The sequence below is a fragment of the Peromyscus leucopus genome, chromosome 12, assembly GCF_004664715.2.
Source record: "Peromyscus leucopus breed LL Stock chromosome 12, UCI_PerLeu_2.1, whole genome shotgun sequence".
NCBI lineage: Eukaryota > Metazoa > Chordata > Mammalia > Rodentia > Cricetidae > Peromyscus > Peromyscus leucopus.
Genome location: NC_051073.1, coordinates 73,880,805 through 73,904,056, shown reverse-complemented (window position 1 = coordinate 73,904,056; position 23,252 = coordinate 73,880,805). Strand labels below are relative to the sequence as shown.

Genomic DNA, 23,252 nt, shown 5'->3' with positions numbered 1-23,252 from the left:
GAGAACTCATTCTTTTGGAATTGGGACAAGGCAGAGAGCAGGCCCCTGTCTGTGTGCACAAGGAGGAGAAGCACAGGCAGGTGGGTCTGGCGTGAGGCACATGAAGGTAGCAATGAAATGAAAGCTCCTACCTTAGCTGGAAAACCTTTTCCCATGAAGTAACCCTGAAAGGACAGTTAAGTCTGGGGATGGGGGTAAGGCTGTCCTCCCTACCCCGACAATGGGGAAATGAGGAGAGGTGAGACCCCCAAACTCCCAGGACTGGGTTAGTGGCTGTGGTGTCCAGAAGGAAGGAAACGGATCGCTTCCATGCTGCGTTCTGGGTTCCCTGGGAGTGAGGCTGTGGCCAGGCCTAGGTCTGCTGGAGGTGTTAGTTTGATGCTCCCATGCCCCTTGGTGCCTGGGTGCAGTCAGCTGATCACTTGTCTCTCTAGGTGGCACTTTGAACAAGGCTCACTTGATGGCCTGGCAGGGCACGCACTAGTGCGGTGGCCTTCTCCCCCCCCCCCCACTCCTCCACCCCCCACTCCTCCCACCCCGAACCCACCACCCCCACCCCCACACTTAAAACAGGGACCCAGCAGCTCTCAGGAGCCAGTTGGACAGCGTGTGCCAGCACTTGGCAATTCTGTTCTCGGGCTTTATCATCGCTCTCCTGGTACGCCTTAAATGCCACAGCTGAAAGCCCGCCTGTGGGGTCAGGAGCCTTGCTCTCCAGATGCTTAAGTTTTAGCCCTAAGATCAGGGAGCTCTGGGAGACAAGAGATGGATTTTATTCCATGTCTTGATTTTTTTTTTTTTTTTTAACGTAGTCTGCTGGCTTGGGGACAGCTTTAGGAAGACCGGCCAGGAGGCAGGATGTAAACTGATCTCTGGCTAAAGAGCCATCTGATTACGGTGTTCCCCATGTGGTTCCTGATCGTAAACTTATTTGCATTGCATCCTAGTCTGCTTTCAGGGCAGCTTGAGAAAGAGTGGGAGGAGTTAAGGTGAGAGCCCAATACAGAGAGAGGAGCAGAGATAAGATAAGGTTCTTTGGAGTCAGGGAATCCTTAGGTTTAGGAATGCACGTGGTCAGGAGAGAGAGAGAGAGAGAGAGAGAGAGAGAGAGAGAGAGAGAGAGAGAGAGAGAGAGAGGGAGGGAGGGAGGGAGGGAGGGAGGGAGGGAGGGAGGGAGGGAGGGAGGGAGGGAGAGGGGAGGGAGGGAGGGAGAGGGGGAGGGAGAGGGAGAGGGAGAGGGAGAGGGAGGGGAGGGGAGAGGAGAGGAGAGGAGAGAGAGTCAGAAAGGGTGAGGGGCTTTAGAGCTTGGGTAAAAGAGAGGGGATAAGGTAACTCTTTTCATTTGCCTGTTCGCTGGCAGAAATTAGATAATTCCCATGGAATATCAGGGTTGAAGCATCCTTTATGCAGCAAAATTTACTGGTATCTGGGATATTTAAGGCATTTGTCAGAGGAGGAATGGAACCACAAGAAGGAAGCCCCTAGGTCCCATGGCTGCAGCACCAAGAGAGAAAAATTAAAATAACAGACGGGATCCCCAGGTTCCTATTTCAAGTGTCCTTGAGAATAGGCAGTCTGTGGACCGGCATTAACAGCACAAATTACCCAATCATCATCATGAAAAGGACAAGGGCTGGGGCGTACATACTGGAGGACCCCCTGGAGGCCCAGACAGCATCCAATACTTCATCAAGATTGAATGTGTCATGGTATGCAGGCAAGGACACCCCCACCCAGGGGTCCAGTGTGAGGAATATAGCTCAGGCCACAGTTACAGGAAATGGCGGGGGACTCACCAATCTTTTTTTTTTTTTTTTTATGGTTTTTCGAGACAGGGTTTCTCTGTGTAGCTTTGCGCCTTTCCTGGAACTCACTTGGTAGCCCAGGCTGGCCTCGAACTCACAGAGATCTGCCTGCGTCTGCCTCCCGAGTGCTGGGATTAAAGGCGTGCGCCACCACCGCCCGGCATGGGGACTCACCAATCTTGAAGGCACGTGTGGTGTATGTGGAGCAGTCCGGCAGCTGGGCAAATGAAAAAAAAAAGCAGGCAATAGTTTTTGATACTTGTCTCAAAATTAGATAAATAAAAATAAATAAATAAAATGAACTGGTTGGTTATTTAAAATTGCTGTTTGTCTGCTGAACTGAGTTTCATTAAAAAGCCGTTGTGGGAAGCTCTGATGGAGACAACCAGTCCAGAATGCCCCAACCAGACCAAGAAGAGTACAGAAGAGAATAGGTTCTTAGAATGGCCTGAGATGAGGCCCTCTGTGGCAGTTCCCTACATGCTCCTGTTCTGACTAAACAAGATTTCACTGGCATCCATAGTCTTGGCGTTGAGGAAGGATATCAATGTTGCCAAACCACAGAAATACTAGGGAGAGCTACAGGAAAGAGCTCACTGGACCCCTGTACTGTGCCAGAAGCTTCTCATAATGAAAATGTAACATTTGGTTTGTGTGGAGGCACTTGGCAACAGTTCAAGTCACCCAGAGATTAATATGGCATACATTTACTCTATGCAAGGCATTGTCCGTGAGCTTGTGGGAATCAGTCTTCACTATTGGTGAAATTATTAAGGCAACTCCACGTAGTTAAAAGGGGGGTTTATTTTGTGGGGTAACATACAAGTGAAGGGATAGGTAACAGGGTCTGGGAGAGGTGTAGGGTGGTCTGGCGGTGTTCTCTGGAGAACTCTGCTCGGTCTGCCTCCAGCGTCCAGGGTCCAGGAACCAAGAGAGCTCCCCCATCTGGATCTCCGGTCTTCTGGAATCCTCTCTCGGCTCTGCCTTGTAGGCGGGACAGTTACTGGAGTCTCAAAGGGGGTGGTATTTCCAGGACAAAGCTGGAATGGCTACCCACTACACTTCACCTTCACATTCAGAATGTGAAGATTCTCAACCTAGGCAAGGAACGGGATCATCCTTCAGCGGCAAAATGTCACAGATTGTTATGAACAGATAGCAACAGGGAGGGGGGGAAGCAGATTTTCACCTTTGCGACATCAAAGTCCCATGCACTTTCTGCTTCTCAAAACACTTTTCTGACATTGCAGTTTACATTGCAGAAGATTGGAATCCAGGGTGGAAATATAGATGGGAGTGGAGTGGGGGTGAATGGCAATGGAAGAGGTCACCAAGAAACAAGGATGGGAGAAACAACCACCCCAGGAAGGCACATGAGTGAGAGGGACTGGTGGGAAGTGGAAGAGGACACAGCAAAAAGTGGGCATTATTGATGCTGTTTTAACTCCTGGAATTCCCAAAGATGGGAAACACGGCTGATCCTCTCCTGACAGTGGTGCTGGTGAACAGCCTGGAGCCATCTCTGCCTTTTCTTAAGGTGGCAAGAACTCTCTATAGCCGGTAGGGTAAGGACGGGGATGGCAACCGTACACCCACCCATCATAGTGCCCAGGTCACTGTGTTCTGCTCATCACTGACACTGAACGAGTCCTTCCTCACCAAGCAGACAGGTGAGACTCAGGGGTAGAGAAGCTGGGTAGCTTGCCTGAAATCTCACGAAGAAGCTGGTCCAAGATTTCATCTCTCATGGATGCTGGTCAGTTTCAGAACACCAAGCCTGGGATGTTTCTGGATTCATAACAGTGTCTGTCGAGGGCTATATCTGACAATCCTGAAGGCAGATTAAGCTGAACAAGGCAAGTCTGCCACCGTGATGACATAATTCAACTAACTGTGTTAGGCAGAGTTTCAGCATCACTGGCCTCTTCTCTGCTGAGGAATGTAGTAAGTTCTCTTACACTCAGGGCTTAGTGTTCCTTCTACTCTCTGAGCCATTCATATCCTCCTCCCCCTCTCCACACACACACACACACACACACACACACACACACACACACACACACACACACGTCTGATATGTCCCTTCTAATTCTAACATGCAAAGATCAACTCCTCTTACTTTTAAATGTACTAAGTTAATATTAGTTTTGTTTTTCAGATGTTTTCTACAGTTCCCTGGTACACTCCGTATTGTTCAAAGTCTTTTGTATATGAAATTCTAGGGCTCCATGCTCACAAGCAACTACTGTGGACAAGAAAAATACACTGACCACTTTCCTCCTATTGCTATTATCTAATTTTATTCCCAACCCATCTCAAAAGCTTCATGCAGTCTCTGCCAGTGAAACCATGTGTTTCTCTGGAGTACTGTGGATAAGGAGCCAGCTGCTCTAGGAAATCTTTCTAGATGGATGAAAGAACCTCCTTTACCTGTCCCCTGGAGTGTGTGTGTGTGTGTGTGTGTGTGTGTGTGTGTGTGTGTGCAAAATATGTCATAATATGTTATATATTTAATATATATTAAATAATAATATAATAATAAAATCTATATACATATACATATGCTGACACATGAAAGTAGTTCCAAATAACTGGAAAGGTATAGAGTCCCAATTGAGTATTTGTATATGAATAGAGCATACACATGTGTTTCAGGGGAGGACCGTATGAGGAACCACAGTCAGAATTTGAGGAGAGAAGTGGGTAATTAACTTTATAGGAACAATGAATGATCCCCTTTATAGATCACTGTCAAACTCTGTGGGGCGTCCCATTACATGAATATTTCTGTTTGTGATCTTCTGGGCAGGCTGACACTAACAGTGAACCATGCCTTGTGTGAGTAATAAATGAATACATGAATTTCATGATTGGAAATATGCTGAAGGGCTTTTAAAAACACAATTACAAAATTTCCTAAAATTAGAGTTTGAAACAAGTATGTTGAATGTGTAGTTTTAAGCTGATTCAGCAACTACTTTGAACTTGTCACTTTTTACAATAACAAACCCATATTTGGACTTGAAAATTTTGCATTAATTGCATTCTGTCCTGTTTTGCAGTTTGTTTAATTACAAAACTGCTCAAAATAGGATCTCTGTTGAATGCTTCTATAAGAAAAGGTGTAGCGAGCACATACCCCGGTTATGGGGGAGGAATAATCACTCTTGATTCAGACTTGGTATAACACTCATTTATTCACACAGTAAGATTACAAGCAATATTCATCCTGTCTTCCAAATGGAAACAGAAGTGCCTCTCCAGGTGTACAGGTCCGGACTCACCACATCTGTTCCTCTGGATCTTGGGTCAGCCTTCCTCAGGTCAGCCACGTCTGCACTGGGGACAGGATCTCACGTCTCTGGCAGAGGAGAGTCGTCTCTCGTGAGGGCCTGACGAGCTCTGTTGGTCAGGTCTGAGGCTTCATCTTTTATATTCTTTCCTGGCTGGGTTTCTAGTCTTATCCCTACTTCCACACATAGCTTATAGCTTATCATTACTCCATTCGTGGTTTACTTACATCATTCTATTGCTTATCACTCCTGATCAGGGGTGTTCACCCTAGGCCTTACATGTATGTGTTCCTTACAAAAGGTCTAGAATACCATTTGTCAAACAAGCAGCTAGGCACATAAAGAATTTATTTGTTTGCTCCTTTCTCCAGCCTTCTACGGTTTTTGATAATGTCCGGCTGCAGGCTGTCCAAACACAGAAGCACATTTGATCCTCTAATTCAATGAAGAGAGACTTCCGGGAGTCCACCACAGACAGCACTTTAGGGCGGGGCGCATCACCTTCACAAACCGGGCTAGTAGGGCCGGACTGCCAGGCGGGGTGAGATTTGGAAACGACTCCTGGAGTGGGGTGACTGTAACAAGCTGGAGGCTCCGGCGGCAGCGGCGCCCCTCTCTGAGCCAGGACCCCTTGATCTGGCCGGCCCAATTCAGCCGGCTCCAACCGGCTCCAGGAGGGTCTCCGGCGGAGCCCCGCCCCAGCTGCCTGACTTACACCGAATTTTAGTCTTCAAGTTTTGTTCTTGAGACTTTTGTCAGCTTCTGGGAGGAGAGCCGACCTCTGACTGGGATATTTAGGGACTTGGGTTTGTACTTGGTGAGTTTTGCTGTGTGCTCCGCTTGAAAATTACCTGGGTTCTAAGGTAAAAATCAACGGGGAAGCTGGGTAGAGGGGAAGGGTTTGCTTTTAAAACGGACTGGACTGTTGCTGTGCTGCCGTGGCTTGATATAAATTCGCGTTTCCTTCCTTTGTTATTTAGGCTCCCAGAAGCTCAAGTCCTGAGGGTCCTGACAAAAGACTGCCAGCCCTTCAGGTTTCTTGCTGGGAAACTAGGACGATCTGAAAGCTGCTGCCCATTCAAAGCCTACAGCTCGTAAATGACTACGTGATGCAATGTCCTGGATGAGTGGGTCTCCAGTCTTAACCAACGCCGCTCCTAGATGAAAGTATCCGGAGGTCAGTCATCGCCCACTCAGAGTGTGTGCGCTCCCAGCCTGCCACATCCTACTGTGTGAGCCAAGGCCCCTCTGTTGGGGGATTGTACCCTCGTCCTTTGCTTTAGACTGGGACACTCTTGCACCCGCAGCAGAGTCTTAAGTCCCCCGGTGGGTTTGCTTTGTGCGGGCTCTGAGGTCCTCCCGGAGGGCTGCTAGCTCAGAGTACCGCTCGCCGGGACCCGCCCCGCCGCGCCTTTCGCGTTCCTGGATTGGGACTGGACTAGTCTCCGCAAGGCGGGAAGGAGAGAACAGCCTAGTCCACAGAACCGGCGGGCGGGGGCGTATCAGGGCGAAAAGCATCGGGAAGATGGACCGCTGGCTCTTCAATGGGGGACGAGGATGCCGGGTCCAGAGGTGCGGAGAGGAAGGGAGCGGGCGGCCGAGCGCCTTTGTTCACTGCGGCCTGTGGGCGTGAGCGCCGAGCGGCGACCACCCCGGCCCTGCTACCGCCTTTGTGCTGCAGCTAGGATCTGGCCAGCAAGGTCCAGTGCAGCCGGTTTCCCGGGTCTGCCTGTGGGGAGAGGTGGCTGTGGCGTCACCGGGCCCGACCCAACCCCCGCAAGGCTTCAGGCTGCGTCCAGAGCTTTACAGATGCCAGAGTGAGTTGCTGCCCAACGCCTTGGGACGGTTTGCACATGGGGAGGCGGCGGGGGAAGCTGACCGCACTTTGGACTAGTTACTTCCTGGGGAAAATGGGGAGGGGGGTACAGGCGGGTAGGGAAAACGGGAAGCTCTTCCCAATAAGAAGCTCCTGGCTACTTCTATTTCCTCTTAAAAATACCAGATTTTATTTTGCGTGCTAGTGGATTGATTGCTCAGATATCCATAGGTAAAGTAACAACTTTTGATTCACATTCCTTGCAGCAGTCCTGGGTTTCCTAGGCTACGGGCCATGTTACAGGGACACAGCTGCCACCACATGGAGGGTTGGTGGTGTTGGAGCTAATATTTAGGGTAACTTTCTGGTGAAAGTACATCCGTTAGAATTGGATTTGTTCCTCTGTGCCTGTATTTTGGGAAACAGCCTGGTCCCAAGGGGCAGGGATGCGGGGGAGAGTGATATGAGAAATCTGAAACTGACCCAGAAAAGGATGATTGAGGGTATCGGTGCAGACATGACTCCACCCTGAACAGGGTGGTAATTAGCAAGCAGCTGATAAGGTCTGGATTTTATCAAAAGAGGACTGTAAGGCTCTGGGTTCAATCTCTAGCCCAAGGGGAAGGGTTTCTCAAAAGAAACATGTGGGAGATGGGGGGGTTATTTTTAATGTAAGATAAATTCAGTACCTGAGGGGCTTCCATCATATACTCTCTCTCTCTCTCTCTCTCTCTCTCTCTCTCTCTCTCTCTCTCTCTCTCTCTCTCTCTCTCTCTCTCTCTCTCTCTCCCTCCATCCCTCCCTCCCTCCCTCTCTCCCCTCCCTCCTTCACCTCCCTGTCCCTTGCTCACCCTCTACTCTCCCACCTATCCTTACTAAGCACTGATCAAAGACGAGACTGACTCTGCACCGATCAGTCATCCAAGGGTTCACTTATGACACTTAGTATTTCCACAAGTGTTATGACGGGTGCGTTCTCTAACTCACAGGATCCCCGGGGTCCTTCCTAGGGAACTGGGAGCTGAAAGATGAGTAAGGTGCATAGATGCTTATAATTGCTTTGCTTACAGAGAAATTTCAGAAGATGGGAAAGGACTTTCAAAATGAAATCTAGGCCCTATTGAATAAAAAGAAGAAAAAGTACTTACATATTTCATTAAAATCTGAATCAAACTCTATAAGAACAAAATATATCCAAACAGATTTGTAGTGAAAGTCCATAGGTTTCTAATTCTCAGATATAGAACAGCTTGGATAATAACTCAAGGGTTTCTAAATGGGTCATCTTTTAAAATGGGTCACTTTGGATAGGATCATTGCACTTGCTGACTTACAAATTGTAAAGGGTTGAGTTCTGTCGGCAGCTCAAGTGCATTCAGATTTGCATTTCAGAACATATATTGAAAGAAACTGGGAGAAAGCCAGAAGATAGTCTTTTCCCAAAGTTTCAAGGTGCTACAAGTTACAAGTTACTGATGTGCTAGGGATTTTATATGTGCTCAGTAGAGCAGATCCAAGCCAATTATCCAAAGAGTTCCTCCATTGAACATCAAATCTCTGCCAGCAAAGATGTAGAATGGTGTGAATCTAGAATTACTTACAATAAACAGTACACATCACAGTACACAGTATACATTAATATATATTAATTATATATGATAATTATACATGTTATATATATATATTCCTATATACTCCATGTTTAAGAATCTTTATATTTAAAGAAGCTTGATCACAAGTGCATATGATGAGTGAAATACAGAGACCAAATAAATGCATTTTTTTTCCATTCTAAAATTCTAGAATCTTCTGTTCTCTCTCATCAGGTCCAGATTTCAGGTTGCAACAGTATACTTACTGATTCTTCGGTGGAATATCAAACTTTGAAACATCTCTGAAGTCACCCCCAGCATCCTGACTGACCTCTTCAGGTATGTGACTAGTTCATATCTGTTACATTCATTCAATGTAGACATTACTTACTTCTCAGGGCTACCCAGAGCAAGGCATGTGCTTCCTAAAAGGTGACGTAGTACTGTACATCATTGCTCAGTGAAGACACATCTATACTCTTATGTTTACACTATCATTTTGTCCTCTGTGTGGCAAACTCTCAATCAAATGGTGCTTCTAGGTGCCCATAAGCAGATGGACACCCGGCATAAGATGCTCAGCATCCCTGTATGCCTGATCTTACTGTGACTGAGTCCAAGCTCTCCTCTCTGATCTCCTTTTGACATCTTTTTCCCTTGCAGTAGGGGCCTGCAACTGATTTGCTGTTCCTCACTTACCTACATTGTTTCTTTCTGTGTGCTTTGAAAGGGCTGTGATTTGTCTTGCCATGAAATGCCTTGCTTCCTGCTCCTCAGCTCCACCCCAAAAAGCAGCTGAACGGCACTCCGTCCACGTTCTTTCTTGGCTCTGGAACTGCTTCTCTGCTCCTTCCCAATGTATGAACTCCAGGTCTTACTCCAGGTCCTGTTCATCAGCCACCTGTCCTCATTCTCCACCTTCTCCCCCTTTCTTCTCATCTCAGAGGGGAGCCCTTCCCTAAAGGACTCTTGATTTAGCAAATCTGATACCTTGGTGATATCAGATTCATTGCCTCTGACTTCTTTTACCAACTGAATTCAACATTTCAGATATAGCTTTGTGAATATTTTTTTCTTTATCCTAAGAAATCTCAAGAATGTTTGGGGGAAAAAATGCCAAATTTTTGAAATCTGAGGTTCAGACAAAGCAGTCATTATGTGTGAAGAAGCATCCTGGTGACGTTGGGAGTGGTAGCAGTTTTTACTGTGTTTTATATCACATTGAAGGGATGAACATTCAACACTTGACATGTGAACTAGTACCTTTGAGTCATATTTTGTCTATAAACTTTATGATAGATAACTGATTTACATCTCTGAATTATGCTCTCCTTTTGCCAGTCATTTTATGAGCCAACTTTGAATATATCTTTTAAGTTTTGCTTGCCCTTACTCTGGATGAAATTGTTGAGACAGCTTAAAAAAAAAAAGGAATAATTTCTAAGGCTAGGGTGTGACTCCCTGTGTGGTATGACTGCTCAAGTTTCAATTTACCAGGTATTTCCCGATCAAATTCTTCCTTCAAATATCCTCTGAACTACCTCTTCTCTTCTTCTCTCCTCCCTGCTTCTTTCCTCAACCCTCCTCCTCCACATTGGGTGGCTATCCCTCGACTCTCTGGTATTCTTCTGAGAAAGGACTATGCATATATAGGACACAGTCTCCTTGTTAGGGTCCGGGAGAAGCCCCCAAGAAAGACCAACGGTCATGTATGCAACTTAGCAAGAGCGTTTATTTTCAGCGTGTTGGGGTGGCAAATAGCGACCCCCAAAGAAGGTCGTAAGTACCTTTTAAACGGAGTTAAGGGAATTCCAGGGAGGAGGGATTAATCTGGTGCTGATTGGTGGAGGAAAGATTAGTCTGGGAGCTGATTGGTGGGAGGCTGCAATGGAGCCTATTGGTGGTGGTAGGAAAAGCTATCTTTAGCTAGCAGATGTTGGGGGGGGGAGCATCTGCTGAGTCAGCAGAAGGGGCTTCGGGGCGCCTGCTAAGCCAGCAGGAGTCTGGGGGGGCCTGTTGATTGGTTGCCCCTAAGTTGGGGTTTTCCTGAGAACTGCTTGCTCAGCTCCAGCCGGTTCTAGTGAACCAAAACTAAGGCCTGGTCCATGTCAGGGCTGCTAGGGGAGCCTGTCAGGGCCCTGGTTTGGCCACCTGGTCCTCTCACCCATCACATCAGTTGGCCTGTTGTTTACTGATACTGGGACCCAGTTAAAGGGGGTGGGGGAGATCTGTGCCCTTGCAAAGAAGAGAAAAGGTTCTTAGTAAAGAAAACGTGTTTTTAAAATCCTGTAGATGGTAGAAAGTCATGTGACTGCAGATTCCACATGGTGTAACAGCGTTCTTTGCTTCCCTGTTGCTTCCCTTGGCCTTGCCCAACCTGCTTTCCTGTTCTGTCATGTTTGTGGGAACTGTGGGGAGAGCCATGCAGGAAGAAAGGGCAGTGAACAGTTGGAACATGGGTCTGGAAATTCTGAAGGTTGAATGGTTATCCTAGTATCTCAGTGCCCCAGGTTATTCCTCTGTGAACATGGAGAGTTATTTTCTCTCCCCTAGGTTGTTCCTATGCTTACAGAGTTAGCAGTCACATGAAGCACTTAGAATAATGCCTGTTATGTATAGAACATACCCCTGTTAGTAGCTGCTGACAGAGGGGGAGTTTCTGTTTTACCCAGAAAACAAAACAAAATGACAGCTGGTGGCACTGAAGGACTTTGTTTAGAATAGCCAAGCATCCCTGTCTGCAGTGTCTTTTTCTGTCCCACCAGCCAGCTCCCAAATAATGACACGGAGACTTCTTATTAATTATAAATGCTCAGCCTATCGCTTAGGCTCGTTCCACTAGCTCTTATAACTTAAATTAACCTGCTTTTATTAATCTACGTTTTTACCATGTGGCTTTCTACCTTTCTTTCATTCTGTATTTCCAACTCCCTCCATGTCTCATTGGTGTCTCCTCTGTGCCTTGACTATATCCTCCCACTTATATATATATATCTCCTCCTGGAAGTCCCACCTATACCTCCTGCCTAGCTATTGGCGGTTCAGCTCTTGACTAAGCCAATCACAGCAATATATCTTCACATAGTATACAAATATCCCACAATACATGTCAACTCAAACAATTGCATTGCAAGAATGAGTTTAAAAGGCCAAATTTAAGAAAGTAAATGTTCAACCTGAAACTTTCTTCATACTTTTATCTCAAATTCTACATACTCAAACTAGTTACAAGGAAGTTTTAGTGATAAGATAAACCATCATGCATCTCTCTAATTCTATGCTACCAGTTCCTAGCAAAGCCTTAGGACCCATCTTCACCCATTTCTTCATTCGGATATTTCTGTCTTTAGTTCTCCTGTGACCAGCAAATGAATCTAGCCCATGTTTAACAAAAAGAAACATAATTTAGTTTACCAAGGTGGAGATCTTACAACTAGATCACCACATAGATTGTATAATGCAAACCCCTGTGTCCCTCACATCCATTCTTGCTAAATTGGAACCTAAAGTCTTTGGGCTGACACTGAAGAGCTAACTGTGAACGCGTTCCTTACTGAAGGTTAAGGACTTCAAACGGCTTCTAAATTTTGCCAGTGGCTTGAGCTAAAGTCCTATGACCAAATTCACAGGCACAAAAACAACTAAAGGCAAATGTTGGATAATTTTTCCCTTTTTTTATAGCACTTACATTAGAAATATTCAAACCTGAATTAAAGAAGAACTCGTTTGGCGCCCCCACTACCCACATGTTAACCACATCTTAATTGTCTAACGAAGTACCCTTCAAAATACCTCCATTAGCCGTCACCTTGTCATCCCCACTTTGCTCCTGTCCCAGAGTTCTCCTACACACACCAATCTTTCTGCTTTTCTTGCCCTGTGAAATGCCTCACCCCTACCTCAGTGAGCTAGTCTTCCTCCAGTCAGTAATACTTGGAATCCCGTTTCAGTCCTTTCCTTCCTTCCCCATCCCAATCATTTATCAGGCTCTGTAGGGATTTTGCTTTTGCTGACAAGATCTTCTTTACTCTTTCTTTATCCAAAGGTCTGTGTGCTGTAGGTTCAATCTCCAGTTGGCTGTAGTGAGAAGTGGTGGAGCTTTGAAAGGTTGAGGCACAGGGAGATTAGGTCATTGGAGGTGGCCTTCCAAAAACTTAGTGCTGTTCTTATAGAGATAGTTCCCTTGAGAGTCTGTTGTTACGAGGTAAGGCCACACCACTTATATGGCCCCTTCTGAAGATAGCTGTTCCCCACTTTTCTTCCATGTTGTGACATGGCCAAAGGACCCATTGCCAGGGGCCAAATATATAAGACCATTTGTTATTGAATTTCGAGCTTTGCGAACTGGGGACTAAGGCAACCTCCTTTCTTCGTGAGTATCCAGCTTCGAGTGCTTTGCTATGGTAACAAAAAACAGACAGATGCACATTCCTCACATCCATCCTGCCTCAAGGTAGATTATAGCATCCCTACCGCATCCTGCATTGATATAAGACCCAGATAAACTGGTCTCCAGCTAAACTAATACGTTGATGTGCTGGTCACGAGGGATTGTGTGTCTGCAACAGTACTGTGAAATTAATCTTGTTTGCTCAAACTTAATATACTGAACAAGAGAGCCATTGCTACAAAAGAGAGGAAGGGAGGGAGGGAGAGAAGGAGGGAGGAAGGGAGGGAGGGAGGGAGGGAGGGAACACACAGTTCTTTCCTTTCTCTCTGAAAATGAATCATCATCCTTGCTGCATCCACCTAGCATAGCAGGTCATCTTAGCCTTTCCTGATACCCCTAAATAATCTTCTCCCAGCTCACTGTGTGTTGTACCTGCAGTTGGCTTACTCCAAAGTAATGAGAGAGTGCCTCACCATTGTGTACACAGAAATTATAGTGTATGTGGGAACAATGAGTCTTACCTCAAGCGCACTATAAATGCTATAAGTAAAAAGATCAGAAATTATCACACCATGTTCATCTACCAGACCTGGATTGCACATATCCATGCCACACCCCTCCACTGTGCCTGGACATATCATAAAAGGGCATGATATGTCCATACCATATCATGCCCTTTTACTGTTTCTGGCTTGCACAGTACACACTCACATGCCTGCAGGGTTAGCTAGAACACTAAAAACTGCAGTTGTTTAACTTGAACTTAAACTGCAAATATCACTATCTTGGTTAAAATTTCAAAATCTTTATTTTTGCATATTGCAAAAGTAAACTCAACAAGAAAATGAGTTGATAAGGCAAAATATTAAAAAATCATGTGTTATTATTGGGAAACTTGTAACTGCTTGACACACTAACTGTAGCTTTTTTTTTTTAGAAGTTTAAAGAGCTCTTTTTTTTTTCTGAATATTCTTTTAAGTCATTGAGAAGCACAGCTCCCTGACTCGGAAGTATTTTAGGAGATGTCTGTCACCTTGTTCTGCTTATTTAAAAACAGAATTTAAAGATGTTGTTTTTATTTGTGTGTATGCATGCATCCTGTCTTGATCAGTGTGTGTGTGTGTGTGTGTGTGTGTGTGTGTGTGTGTGTGTGTGTGTGTGGTGGGTATGGTATTGGGGATTGAATGCAGGTTCTCTTAAGAGAGGCAAAGACTCCTAACCTCTGAGTCCCTAATGTTCTACTGTTGTTCTTCATTTTTCTGATTACTTTTTTAAAAAGATAAAGTTCCTTTCTCCAAAATAGAAACAAACTGGAGTTGTAGTACACAGCCTTGCCTGTTTCCCTCTAAGCTATTCTTTCTAGCACTCTGCTCCATGTTTCCAGTAAGCTCTGAAGTGATCTGTAATTTTTAGTTCCCTCGGGTAACGTTACATGGATGATCACCTCTAATGTACAGACTAAATATTAAAGCCAGTGACGTGAAGGCTTCTCAAGGTTACACAATAAGTCTGGCTGGGTACAGAGGTGACCCTTGCTTCCAGTTTATTGGTTAGCACTGTGTTGCAAGTGGGGGCTGAACTTAACACTTGTTTCATGTTTTCTGCAAGGCCCCACATTTTCTTCCACCCAATGAACCAACTTGTGGGCTTCTCTTCAGTGACTTTCCCTGCGCTCCAGATGTAAACTAAGTGATGTGCTTGAAAGCAGATGTGAGGTGCTGTGAGGTACAGAGAAGTGAGAGAACCTGTTTTTGAAGAGTTGGGGGAGCATTGCTCAGTCCTGTTCATGGGTCTAGATGGAGGCAAATGCTTCTGCTCTCCTTTGGGCTGGGAGATGATTCCCACGGCTGCTCTACTCCGAAGACTTAGAGCAAAGGTATGAAATAAACAAATAGTTTACCTTTCCTAAATCTTCCTCTAATCACACCAATACTCTCAGTGAGATTTGGTTATAGTGTATATAAATAGTGAATCCACGTTTGACTCTGTTGATGAGTAGAAGAAATTTCATTCCCAAACCTCACATGATTCACTAAACACAGTGGTCTAGGTTGCTGGCTTTGTCATTTTTTCAGAACTGTTTTTTGACTAATTGAGGTCTACTTAGAGTATTGGAAAAAAATGTAGAAACATAAGGTAAATATATAGACATCATGGAGGAATAAAGTGATTTTTATAGACCAGTTACTATGTTAGCAGCAGCAACAGAACACCAAGCTGAGTCAGGATCCTGATTCACCCTAGGGATCTAGTATCTTTGGTGAGTCAGGCATGCATTTGAATGCGTTCAAATGCTTGGAGGAGTGGGCTCCCAAGCTGACACTCTCCCAAGCTCAGGCTTATAAATGAACTTGGTAAGGATAAACTGGCCAAGGTAGCTCACAGGTAGGAAGTTGGTTGTGCCTGTATTTTGTGTGTGTGTGTGTGTGTGTGTGTGTGTGTGTGTGTTGCCTACATTCATGTCAGTGCACCACATGTATGCAGTGCCTTTGAAGGCCAGAATAGGACATTGGGGTCCCTGGAACCAGAGTTAGAGGTGATCTGCAGTGTGGGTGCTGGCCAGCTGGAAGAGCTCTTAAATCTCTACTTCTGTACTTCCTTACATTCCAAAAGTTAGTGTATTATTCCTTTCCTCGTTGCTATGACAGAAGAGCTGCCAAAATCAACTTAAGGAAGGAAAGGTTCACCTTGATCACAGTTTGAGGGTGCTGTCCATCATGGCAGAGAAGTCTCGGCAGCAGAAAGACGAGGCATGGGTCATGTGCATCTACTGTCAGCAGCAGACAAAAGCTCACGCTGGTCTGCTGCTTGCTCCCTCTTTTTTTGTTGTTGCTGCTGTTGTTGTTTGTTCGTTTCTTTTTAGGGACAGGGTTTCTCTGTGTAGCTTTAGAGTCTGTCCTGGAACTCACTCTGTAGACCAGGCTGGCCTCAAACTCAGAGATCCACCTGCCTCTACCTCCGAGTGCTGGGATTAAAGGTGTGCGCCACTACCGCCTGCTGCTTCCTCTTCTTTTTTATTCAGTGGAGGACTCCATCCACTGGACATGCCTAAAGGTTTGTCACCTAGGTGCTTCTAGACCCTGGAGAGCTGACAGTCAGTATTAATGATCACATTTACCAACCTTTGTTCTCTTCCTAGGTCTGTTGAAGTAGAAACTATAGATTTGTTCCAACTGAAAGTGTGCCTATACTTCTTAAACGCTGATTGATAGTGCTGTAAAGGATTCAGCCATCAGGGATTATCTATTACTTCAATTTATGTCTCCAGGTCCTTTAGGATATATTGTGAAGAAGGCAAAACACCCTTGTTTTTGGCCTTCATAGGCATCCTTATCTGAATGATCACAAACAAGGCATTGCCCCTGAGTGAAAGTTATTTTGCAAACTTTCAGCAGAACCCAGCATCAGAAACTAGTGTTTCTTGCTGTTTCTCTCACCTTCTTCAGAGCTTTAAATCAAGACATGATAAGCACATGGAGGAGTAGGAATGCATCACCATACTGATCTGTTCTTTGGAGCCAAGCATTCAGCCTTTTCAAAATCAAGCCCATTAACATTGCATCCTTGAATGCATACAACATAAGACTCACACCTACTGCTTTCTGTGTACTCTGCTTTTATTTTTCCTTCTGCAGTTGTGGCTTACTAAGCAGTTTTTGCAATTTTAAAAGCTATATCCTACCATGTTGTGCTACCCATGTTGGTTAGCTGTGAACAAAGTCTTAGTGGGACTTGCTTTAGTCCCCTCTTTTGGACGTTTCTCATGACTGGCCCTTGTAGTTACTACCCTAACTAGGAGCAGTAGTGGGGAATAGGAAATAGAGCAGAATCTGAAAATCCAGAGAGGAACGTAAGGCAGTGTCACAACTGGAGTTAGGCTCCTTCGCTGGGGTTCTCAGTGTGGGCAGTTGTTTTTATGTCAGTGTCAAGGATGGAGGTACAAGACTACAAGTCTCCAGGCACAAAGTAGGATTTTGCCCTAGGACTTATGCTGTGGGCCTGCAATCATTCTGCTTCTATTCTCCCTCCTAATCCTAACCAGTATCCAGGATCCATATCTGCCACCCCTGTGTGGGAGCAATTACATTCCTAGGAACAAGTGAGGAACATCTTTGACACAGTGGGTGAACTTTAGTTCAAACTTCTAGCCGAAGGATGCCTGTAGAAGTAATGTGCACACACCATGCTGTGAGAGTGGGTGCATGCCAGTTCACTGTATTGCTGGTGCAAAGAGCAGGCAGCGTACAAGAAATAGCCAGTAATTCAACAGTGTCCAACAGTGTGATAGAATGGCTGAAGAGGTAGATTCAAAAGGATCTTAGATGTCATGCTAACTCATAACCTAGGCTCTGTCTTGTCACTAGCTGGTGGGCAGGTCTGGGGGGTTTGATGTGTTCATTTGATGTCATGGTTATGTCAGAGTTTTGGAAAGCTCACTCTGACTAGTGGCTGGTAAGGGCATCCTTGAGTCTGTGCCCTAGTCTGGATGAGAAGCAATGATGACCCAAAGGGGGGAAAGACACTGAGATGAAGTGTCTTGTGGGATTAAACAATTGGAGATGGGACTAAAGGAAAAGGAAGACTTTTAAGCTCTGGTGTAGATGGATAAAGTAATTTTGGGCACCAAAATAAAAAAAAAAAAGCAAGAAGAAAAAAATGGAAACAATAATTGTTAAGGAAGAAGACTGAATAATATGTTCAAATTAGAAGATCCCTGGGTAATTGGGTAAATTATTTGACTCTCTCTTTCCCTACACATTTATGCATACTCAGATTTGCTCTGATGAAGACTGAGTTTACTGGTACTTTCCTAGTTTCTCGGGGTTCATGGTAAGATGCATGATACAGTACAACAGACAGAAAGTGGCCAGCAGTCCATTAGTGTTCACAGTCCCTGGCCACAAAGATAGGCTTGGTAGTTCCAACTTCCCCATTTAGAACATATTAAATATGAAGTGTCTGTTGAGTTTCTCCACAATAAAGTACATGTAAGGAGGCTGCCTGTACAGATTTGAGACTCACAAAGTAATCTGAGAGTTTGGAAATTGCTTTTGAAAAGCGAATCTTAATTCCTTGACTGTGAACCTTGATATTTTTAAAAGGAATTTTATTCTTTCTTATTCCTGGTATGGCGGAGTTTTAATGGAACTTTACTGAAGAATTTAATGTTCAGCTAATGCTTTGCCTTTATCTATATAACTACTTAGAGCCTGACTATATACGCACACTTGTAGCGTTTAAAATGTAAATATACGAGATGACAGCTATTGGGGGAGTGGGGGCTCTTTCTTTTTTAAGAGTAGGAAGAGACAAAGTTGTCAAGTATTTTCCCCTCTTCTGTTTTCTTTTTTAATATTGCTTATTAAATGCTAATGCCACAGATTTTTTATGATAACCAACCAGGTCACATTTGGCTTAAGAGACAAGGAGTAATCTTTTCTTTGGGTAACTCAGTGACGCATTCACATGTTGTTCTTTTGGTAGGGCCACAGTGCGTGTTCATAGGAAGAACCACCTGGAGGAATTGCATGAGGCTGTACCCAGGATTTAACGAGGAACGCCAGGGTGGACAAACTTGGGCATGTCAGTGTCGCCATTCTATAGTGCTCCATTCTTTTGCAATCCCAGAGAAATGTTGCTAGAAGAGAATATTATGTGGAATGAGACCTTTTCCCGTGTTTTATGACCAACATCTATTCTACAAATACCACGTGCTCTAGTCTGGAAGAAGCAAGCCGCCATTTACAACAGACCTGAGAACATGAGAATGTTTGTTAGTGGCAGGAGAGTCAAAAGATGGAAATTTTTTCAACTGTTTGCCACTTGCTTTATATTAAGCTTCATGGTTTTTTGGGGCCCGATCAAAAACCACATTGTGAACCATATGAAGGCCTACTCCTACAGATACCTCGTGAATAGCTATGACTTTGTGAACGATTCCCTTTCTCTCAAGCACAGCTCCGAGCAACCTCACTTCCCATACTTGATCAACCACAAGGAGAAGTGTCAGGCTCAAGATGTCCTCCTCTTATTGTTTATAAAGACTGCCCCTGCAAACTATGACAGACGTTCTGCAATCAGAAAAACGTGGGGCAGCGAGAGTTACGTTCAGTCCCAACTTAATGCCAACATCAAAATTCTGTTTGCCTTAGGAACTCCTGCTCCACCAAAGGGAGACGAGCTGCAAAAAAGACTGATTTGGGAAGCTCAGGTGTACAAGGATATAATTCAGCAAGATTTCGTTGATTCTTTCTACAATCTTACTTTAAAATTGCTCCTTCAGTTCAGCTGGACAAATACCTTTTGTCCACATGCCAAGTTCCTGATGACTGCCGATGATGACATATTTATCCACATGCCAAACCTCATTGCATACCTTCAAGGGCTAGAGCGGATGGGTGTTCGGGACTTTTGGATTGGTCATGTTCACCGTGGTAGCCCTCCCATTAGGGATAAAAGCAGCAAATACTACGTTCCCTACGACATGTACCACTGGGCAGCTTACCCTGACTACACAGCAGGGGCAGCCTATGTCATCTCCAGTGATGTTGCTGCCAAAGTCTACGAGGCATCACAGATGCTGAATTCCAGTCTGTACATAGATGATGTGTTCATGGGCCTCTGTGCCAACAAAATGGGGATAGTGCCACAGGACCATATGTTTTTTTCTGGGGAAGGTAAGGTTCCGTATCATCCTTGCATCTATGAAAAGATGATGACATCTCACGGACACTTAAAAGATCTGCAGGACCTCTGGAGGGAGGCTACGAATCCTAAAGTAAAGAACATTTCAGGAGGGTTTTTTGGTCAAATATACTGCAGGTTAATTAAGATAGTTCTTTTCTGCAATTTAATTTACAGGAGTCCGTACCCTTGTAGGGCTGCATTTGCTTGACAGCACTTGAATGCTGCGCTGTGTTCACTCTCACTGAGCCAAACTTGGAGGGGGAAAAAAATCTATAAACGTTCCTCTATACCCTAAGTAAAATAAACTGAAGGCAAAGAGATCATTCCAAATCCCAGGGGATTAAATGTTTGCGTGACTACAGAAACAAGTCAGTGTAATGTCAAATTCATAGCTTAAAATTGTTTCAAGGACTTCAGATTTTAAAAGATTTAGATCATGAGCAAAGGCAAAAGTAAAGCAAAGTTCAGGTTCTCACTTGGTGCCACATGTGTCCCTGAGGCATGGAGAGCAATTGCCATGCCTTGGTATCAAAACAGTGGTTTGGGGGAAATACCTAGCAAATGGATAATGGAGCATTGCTAAGAAATTAATGTATCTTTAGAACAAGCATTCTAATTTATTTTTATTAAAGAGTACTTATTGGGGGTGGGCAGGTGGTAGAGAAGAAAAGTATACCAACCTGAAGAAAGTTTCATTCTAATGAGGACATAGAGGAAAATGTCTACAATCCTGTCACAGTTGAATCACTTAACATTGACATTCCTACTGCTATTTATCTAGATAGTGCTGGCACCATTTAAAATACATCGTTTTCTCAAATTTAATTTTTAACGTAAAATTTGAAAAAGTCATCAGCTCTGCCCTCACCAGGACACTATGTAGACTTTCTCTAAAATTATCAAACAGGAGTAGTTCCTGGCCCCTGAGGGCCTTCTCTAGAGAGAAATTACCATCAGCTCCAATAAGCTAGCTTTAATTTAATGAATTATTCAACGGGTTTTAAAGCATTAAATACTGGCCTTTGCTTAAGGTATTTGTTTGAATCAGTATACATACTTACATAGAGGAATATAATAATGGAAAACACTTAAAAGAAGGACGGGCAAGGGGTGTAACTCAGCACCCAAAGAGAAAAGGCGAAGACACGTCAAAGGCCCCTTTTCCTTGTAACTTGTCATATTTTAACTTGGAGTTCAAATCACAGCAGTGATCACTAAAATTAGCCCACCACTTACCAACAAGGTCTTGTAGGCCACAGATGTTGTTCCAAGCACAGACTTGTAACTTGACAGTCTTTAATATGCTACCATGTCTAAATAAACCATCATTTGGCTAAATAACTATCAGTGATTCTCTTTTAAATATTTCAAACATGGCAGCAGAGCAAAGGAGTTTGGTAAGTTTGAGCTAAAAGTTTTGGTAAAGCAGCATGTCCTTTGTAACCAGAGGTTTGGCAGATGAAATAAAGTAAATTACACTAGTTTTAAAAAGTAGCATAAAAAAATGTGGCTATAATGCCAGCAGTGTACCAGCCCTGAAAGGACTAAGCAATGTCCATCCATGAGGACGTGCAATGCCGGCCAAAACAGTGACCTCAACAAAAGCAGATGGACCACTTAACCAACCTCAGGCAGAGAGACACGTGCTAGTGAAAGCCCAGCTATCTTTAGGATAGTACTGGAAAAATGTAAAAAAAAAAAAAAAAAAAAAAAAAAAACACTAAGAATTTCTCAAAACACACAACTAAATGATCCCTGTGTTTTTGCAGGTAGATTTTTTTTTTTAATGTTTACAGAAATCTTTGTGAATTTTTCTATTATGAGATTTGAGGCTTGTTTACACTGCTTGAATCATTTCTTACTAACCTCAAGATGTGGTGTTAAACATTCTAAGATAGTTATTTTTAGGGTAGATTCAGGGTTTTAAATTATTACAGTTCGGATTTTTCTGATCGACTTTTTTAAAAAAAAAAAAAAAGCTAGAAAACAAAAGCAATGTCTGAAAAGCAGTTTCATAGTTAATCCTCACCAGTTGGCCCTTTGGTAACTGCTGGCTTTGGGTTCTTTTGGGTTCCTCGCAACTTTGAGCTGATAAAAGTTGTCACCGGCTGGAAAGCATCTCTCTGTGGCCACAGAGGTGGTCTTGTTTACATCCAGCGCTTCATGAAGCATTTTTCCATTTGATGACTGAGCTCTCTTGAACTGTGTTCTGCTCCTTTATTTTTGCTTAGAATAGAATGCAATTAGTTTGAAGTCAAAGGAAATATGAAGGTACTTCGTAACTTTTGGAGTTTTTAGGTGATTCCACCATCAGACCCGAAGGCCTGAAAAGAGTTTGTAAACAGAACTGTTCTAACCTTTTAAAAAGGAAAGAAAAATCTTGGTGCTGAAATGTAAGGCTTTTTTGAAAATGAGAAATAAAATAGAAAAGGAAAACAAACTATTGGCCCAAATGGTCGCTTGAGTAAAACATGCCTGTACACAGTATTACTGCTAAAAGTTTCTTACTTCTTGATTGATTTGCATCTTTTTTTCTTTCAGCTGTTAATTTTATACCAAAATGTTAAATATTTATATTGTGTGAGTTTTGGTCTTGTATGGCAAAATAATTAGGAGGTCTAAAAAAAAAAATCTATGCTTTCCAATAAATAACTTAAAAACCATCAGTAATGTGTATTTAGCCTCCTGTGTGGGCATCATTTTGTATATAATCACCTTCTTTTTTATATTGCCCTATTTGTGTTTATATTGCCGCTCTGCTCAGTTTAGAGGATTGTAGCAGGAATCTTAGAGAGTCTTATTAATAAAATCAAACCTGGGGCCAGTTATTGGGGTGAAATGCTGGATGGTCTAAGAGACAGAACAAGTCACAGCTAACCTCACCTGGCCAACTTCTCAGCTGATCTTGTTTCCTCAGACTGGATGCCTCTGTGTCCTTATATCCGAATGACTCTCAGCTAAACTGTGCTGCTAGAAGCCTGGAAGCTTAACCAGCTAAATGTTTCTAATTTCTGGTCCTCATGCCTTATATACCTTTCTGCTTTCTACCACCACTCCCTGGGATTAAAGGCTGGCTTTCCAGGATTAAAGGCATGTGTCACCATGCCTGGCCGTTTCCAATGTGGCCTTGAACTCACAGAGATCCAGAGGGAATTCTACCTCTGGAGTGCTAGGATTAAAGGTGTGAGTACCACCATTTTCTAGCCTTTGTATCTAGTGTCTGTTCTGTCTCTGACCCCAGATAAGTTTATTAGGGTGCACAATATTTTGGGGAGCACAATTCCACCACAGAGGATTGCCAGGTCTTTATTATGGAGCTACCTAATGAGGTCTGCTTCTGTGTTTGTGGAGAAATGCTGTTTCTTAATCACTTACTCAGAATGGCATGAAATAAAGAATATGCAGAGTTTTGTACTTGCAAGGCATACCTGGGATGTCTGTAGTTTGAACCAAAGGTACTTCATCCCTTGGAAGAACTTATTAACTTAAGGTGTATTTTTGCAGCTACAATGAGAATAGGTCCTGTGATCTCTGATTGTGCCTGTTCTCCATTCTTCTGTGATAATTAATGGGCTTTACATGTCTCCCTGTTCTTCCCAGTTGGTTATGTATCTGTACCAGAACAAGACTTAATTAGCTTTCTTCACACAGTTCCTTTGCTCTGCTTCT

The 23,252-nt window shown here is 43.9% G+C and overlaps 1 protein-coding gene across 4 annotated transcripts; it reads left to right on the top strand.

The window, feature by feature from the left end:
- The first annotated feature begins 5,208 nt into the window (after window positions 1-5,208).
- On the top strand, window positions 5,209-22,246 carry B3gnt5 (UDP-GlcNAc:betaGal beta-1,3-N-acetylglucosaminyltransferase 5). Of its 4 annotated transcripts, XM_037209838.1 has the most exons (5): window positions 5,209-5,915; window positions 6,079-6,275; window positions 8,741-8,845; window positions 14,505-14,772; window positions 18,381-22,246. In XM_037209838.1, the coding sequence occupies exon 5, from the start codon at window positions 18,658-18,660 to the stop codon at window positions 19,789-19,791; it is 1,134 nt and encodes a 377-aa protein (XP_037065733.1). In that variant the 5' UTR covers window positions 5,209-5,915; window positions 6,079-6,275; window positions 8,741-8,845; window positions 14,505-14,772; window positions 18,381-18,657; the 3' UTR covers window positions 19,792-22,246. The 4 variants fall into 4 exon arrangements, with proteins under 4 accessions (XP_037065733.1, XP_028714609.1, XP_037065735.1 ...); XM_028858776.2 differs by lacking the exon at window positions 14,505-14,772; XM_037209840.1 differs by lacking the exons at window positions 5,209-5,915; window positions 6,079-6,275; window positions 14,505-14,772 and adding an exon at window positions 6,287-6,670.
- Window positions 22,247-23,252: the final 1,006 nt, after the last annotated feature.

Excerpts from the sequence above, each read along its gene's own strand:
- B3gnt5 (XM_028858776.2), top strand. The coding sequence starts at position 18,658 with ATGAGAATGTTTGTTAGTGGCAGGAGAGTCAAAAGATGGAAATTTTTT.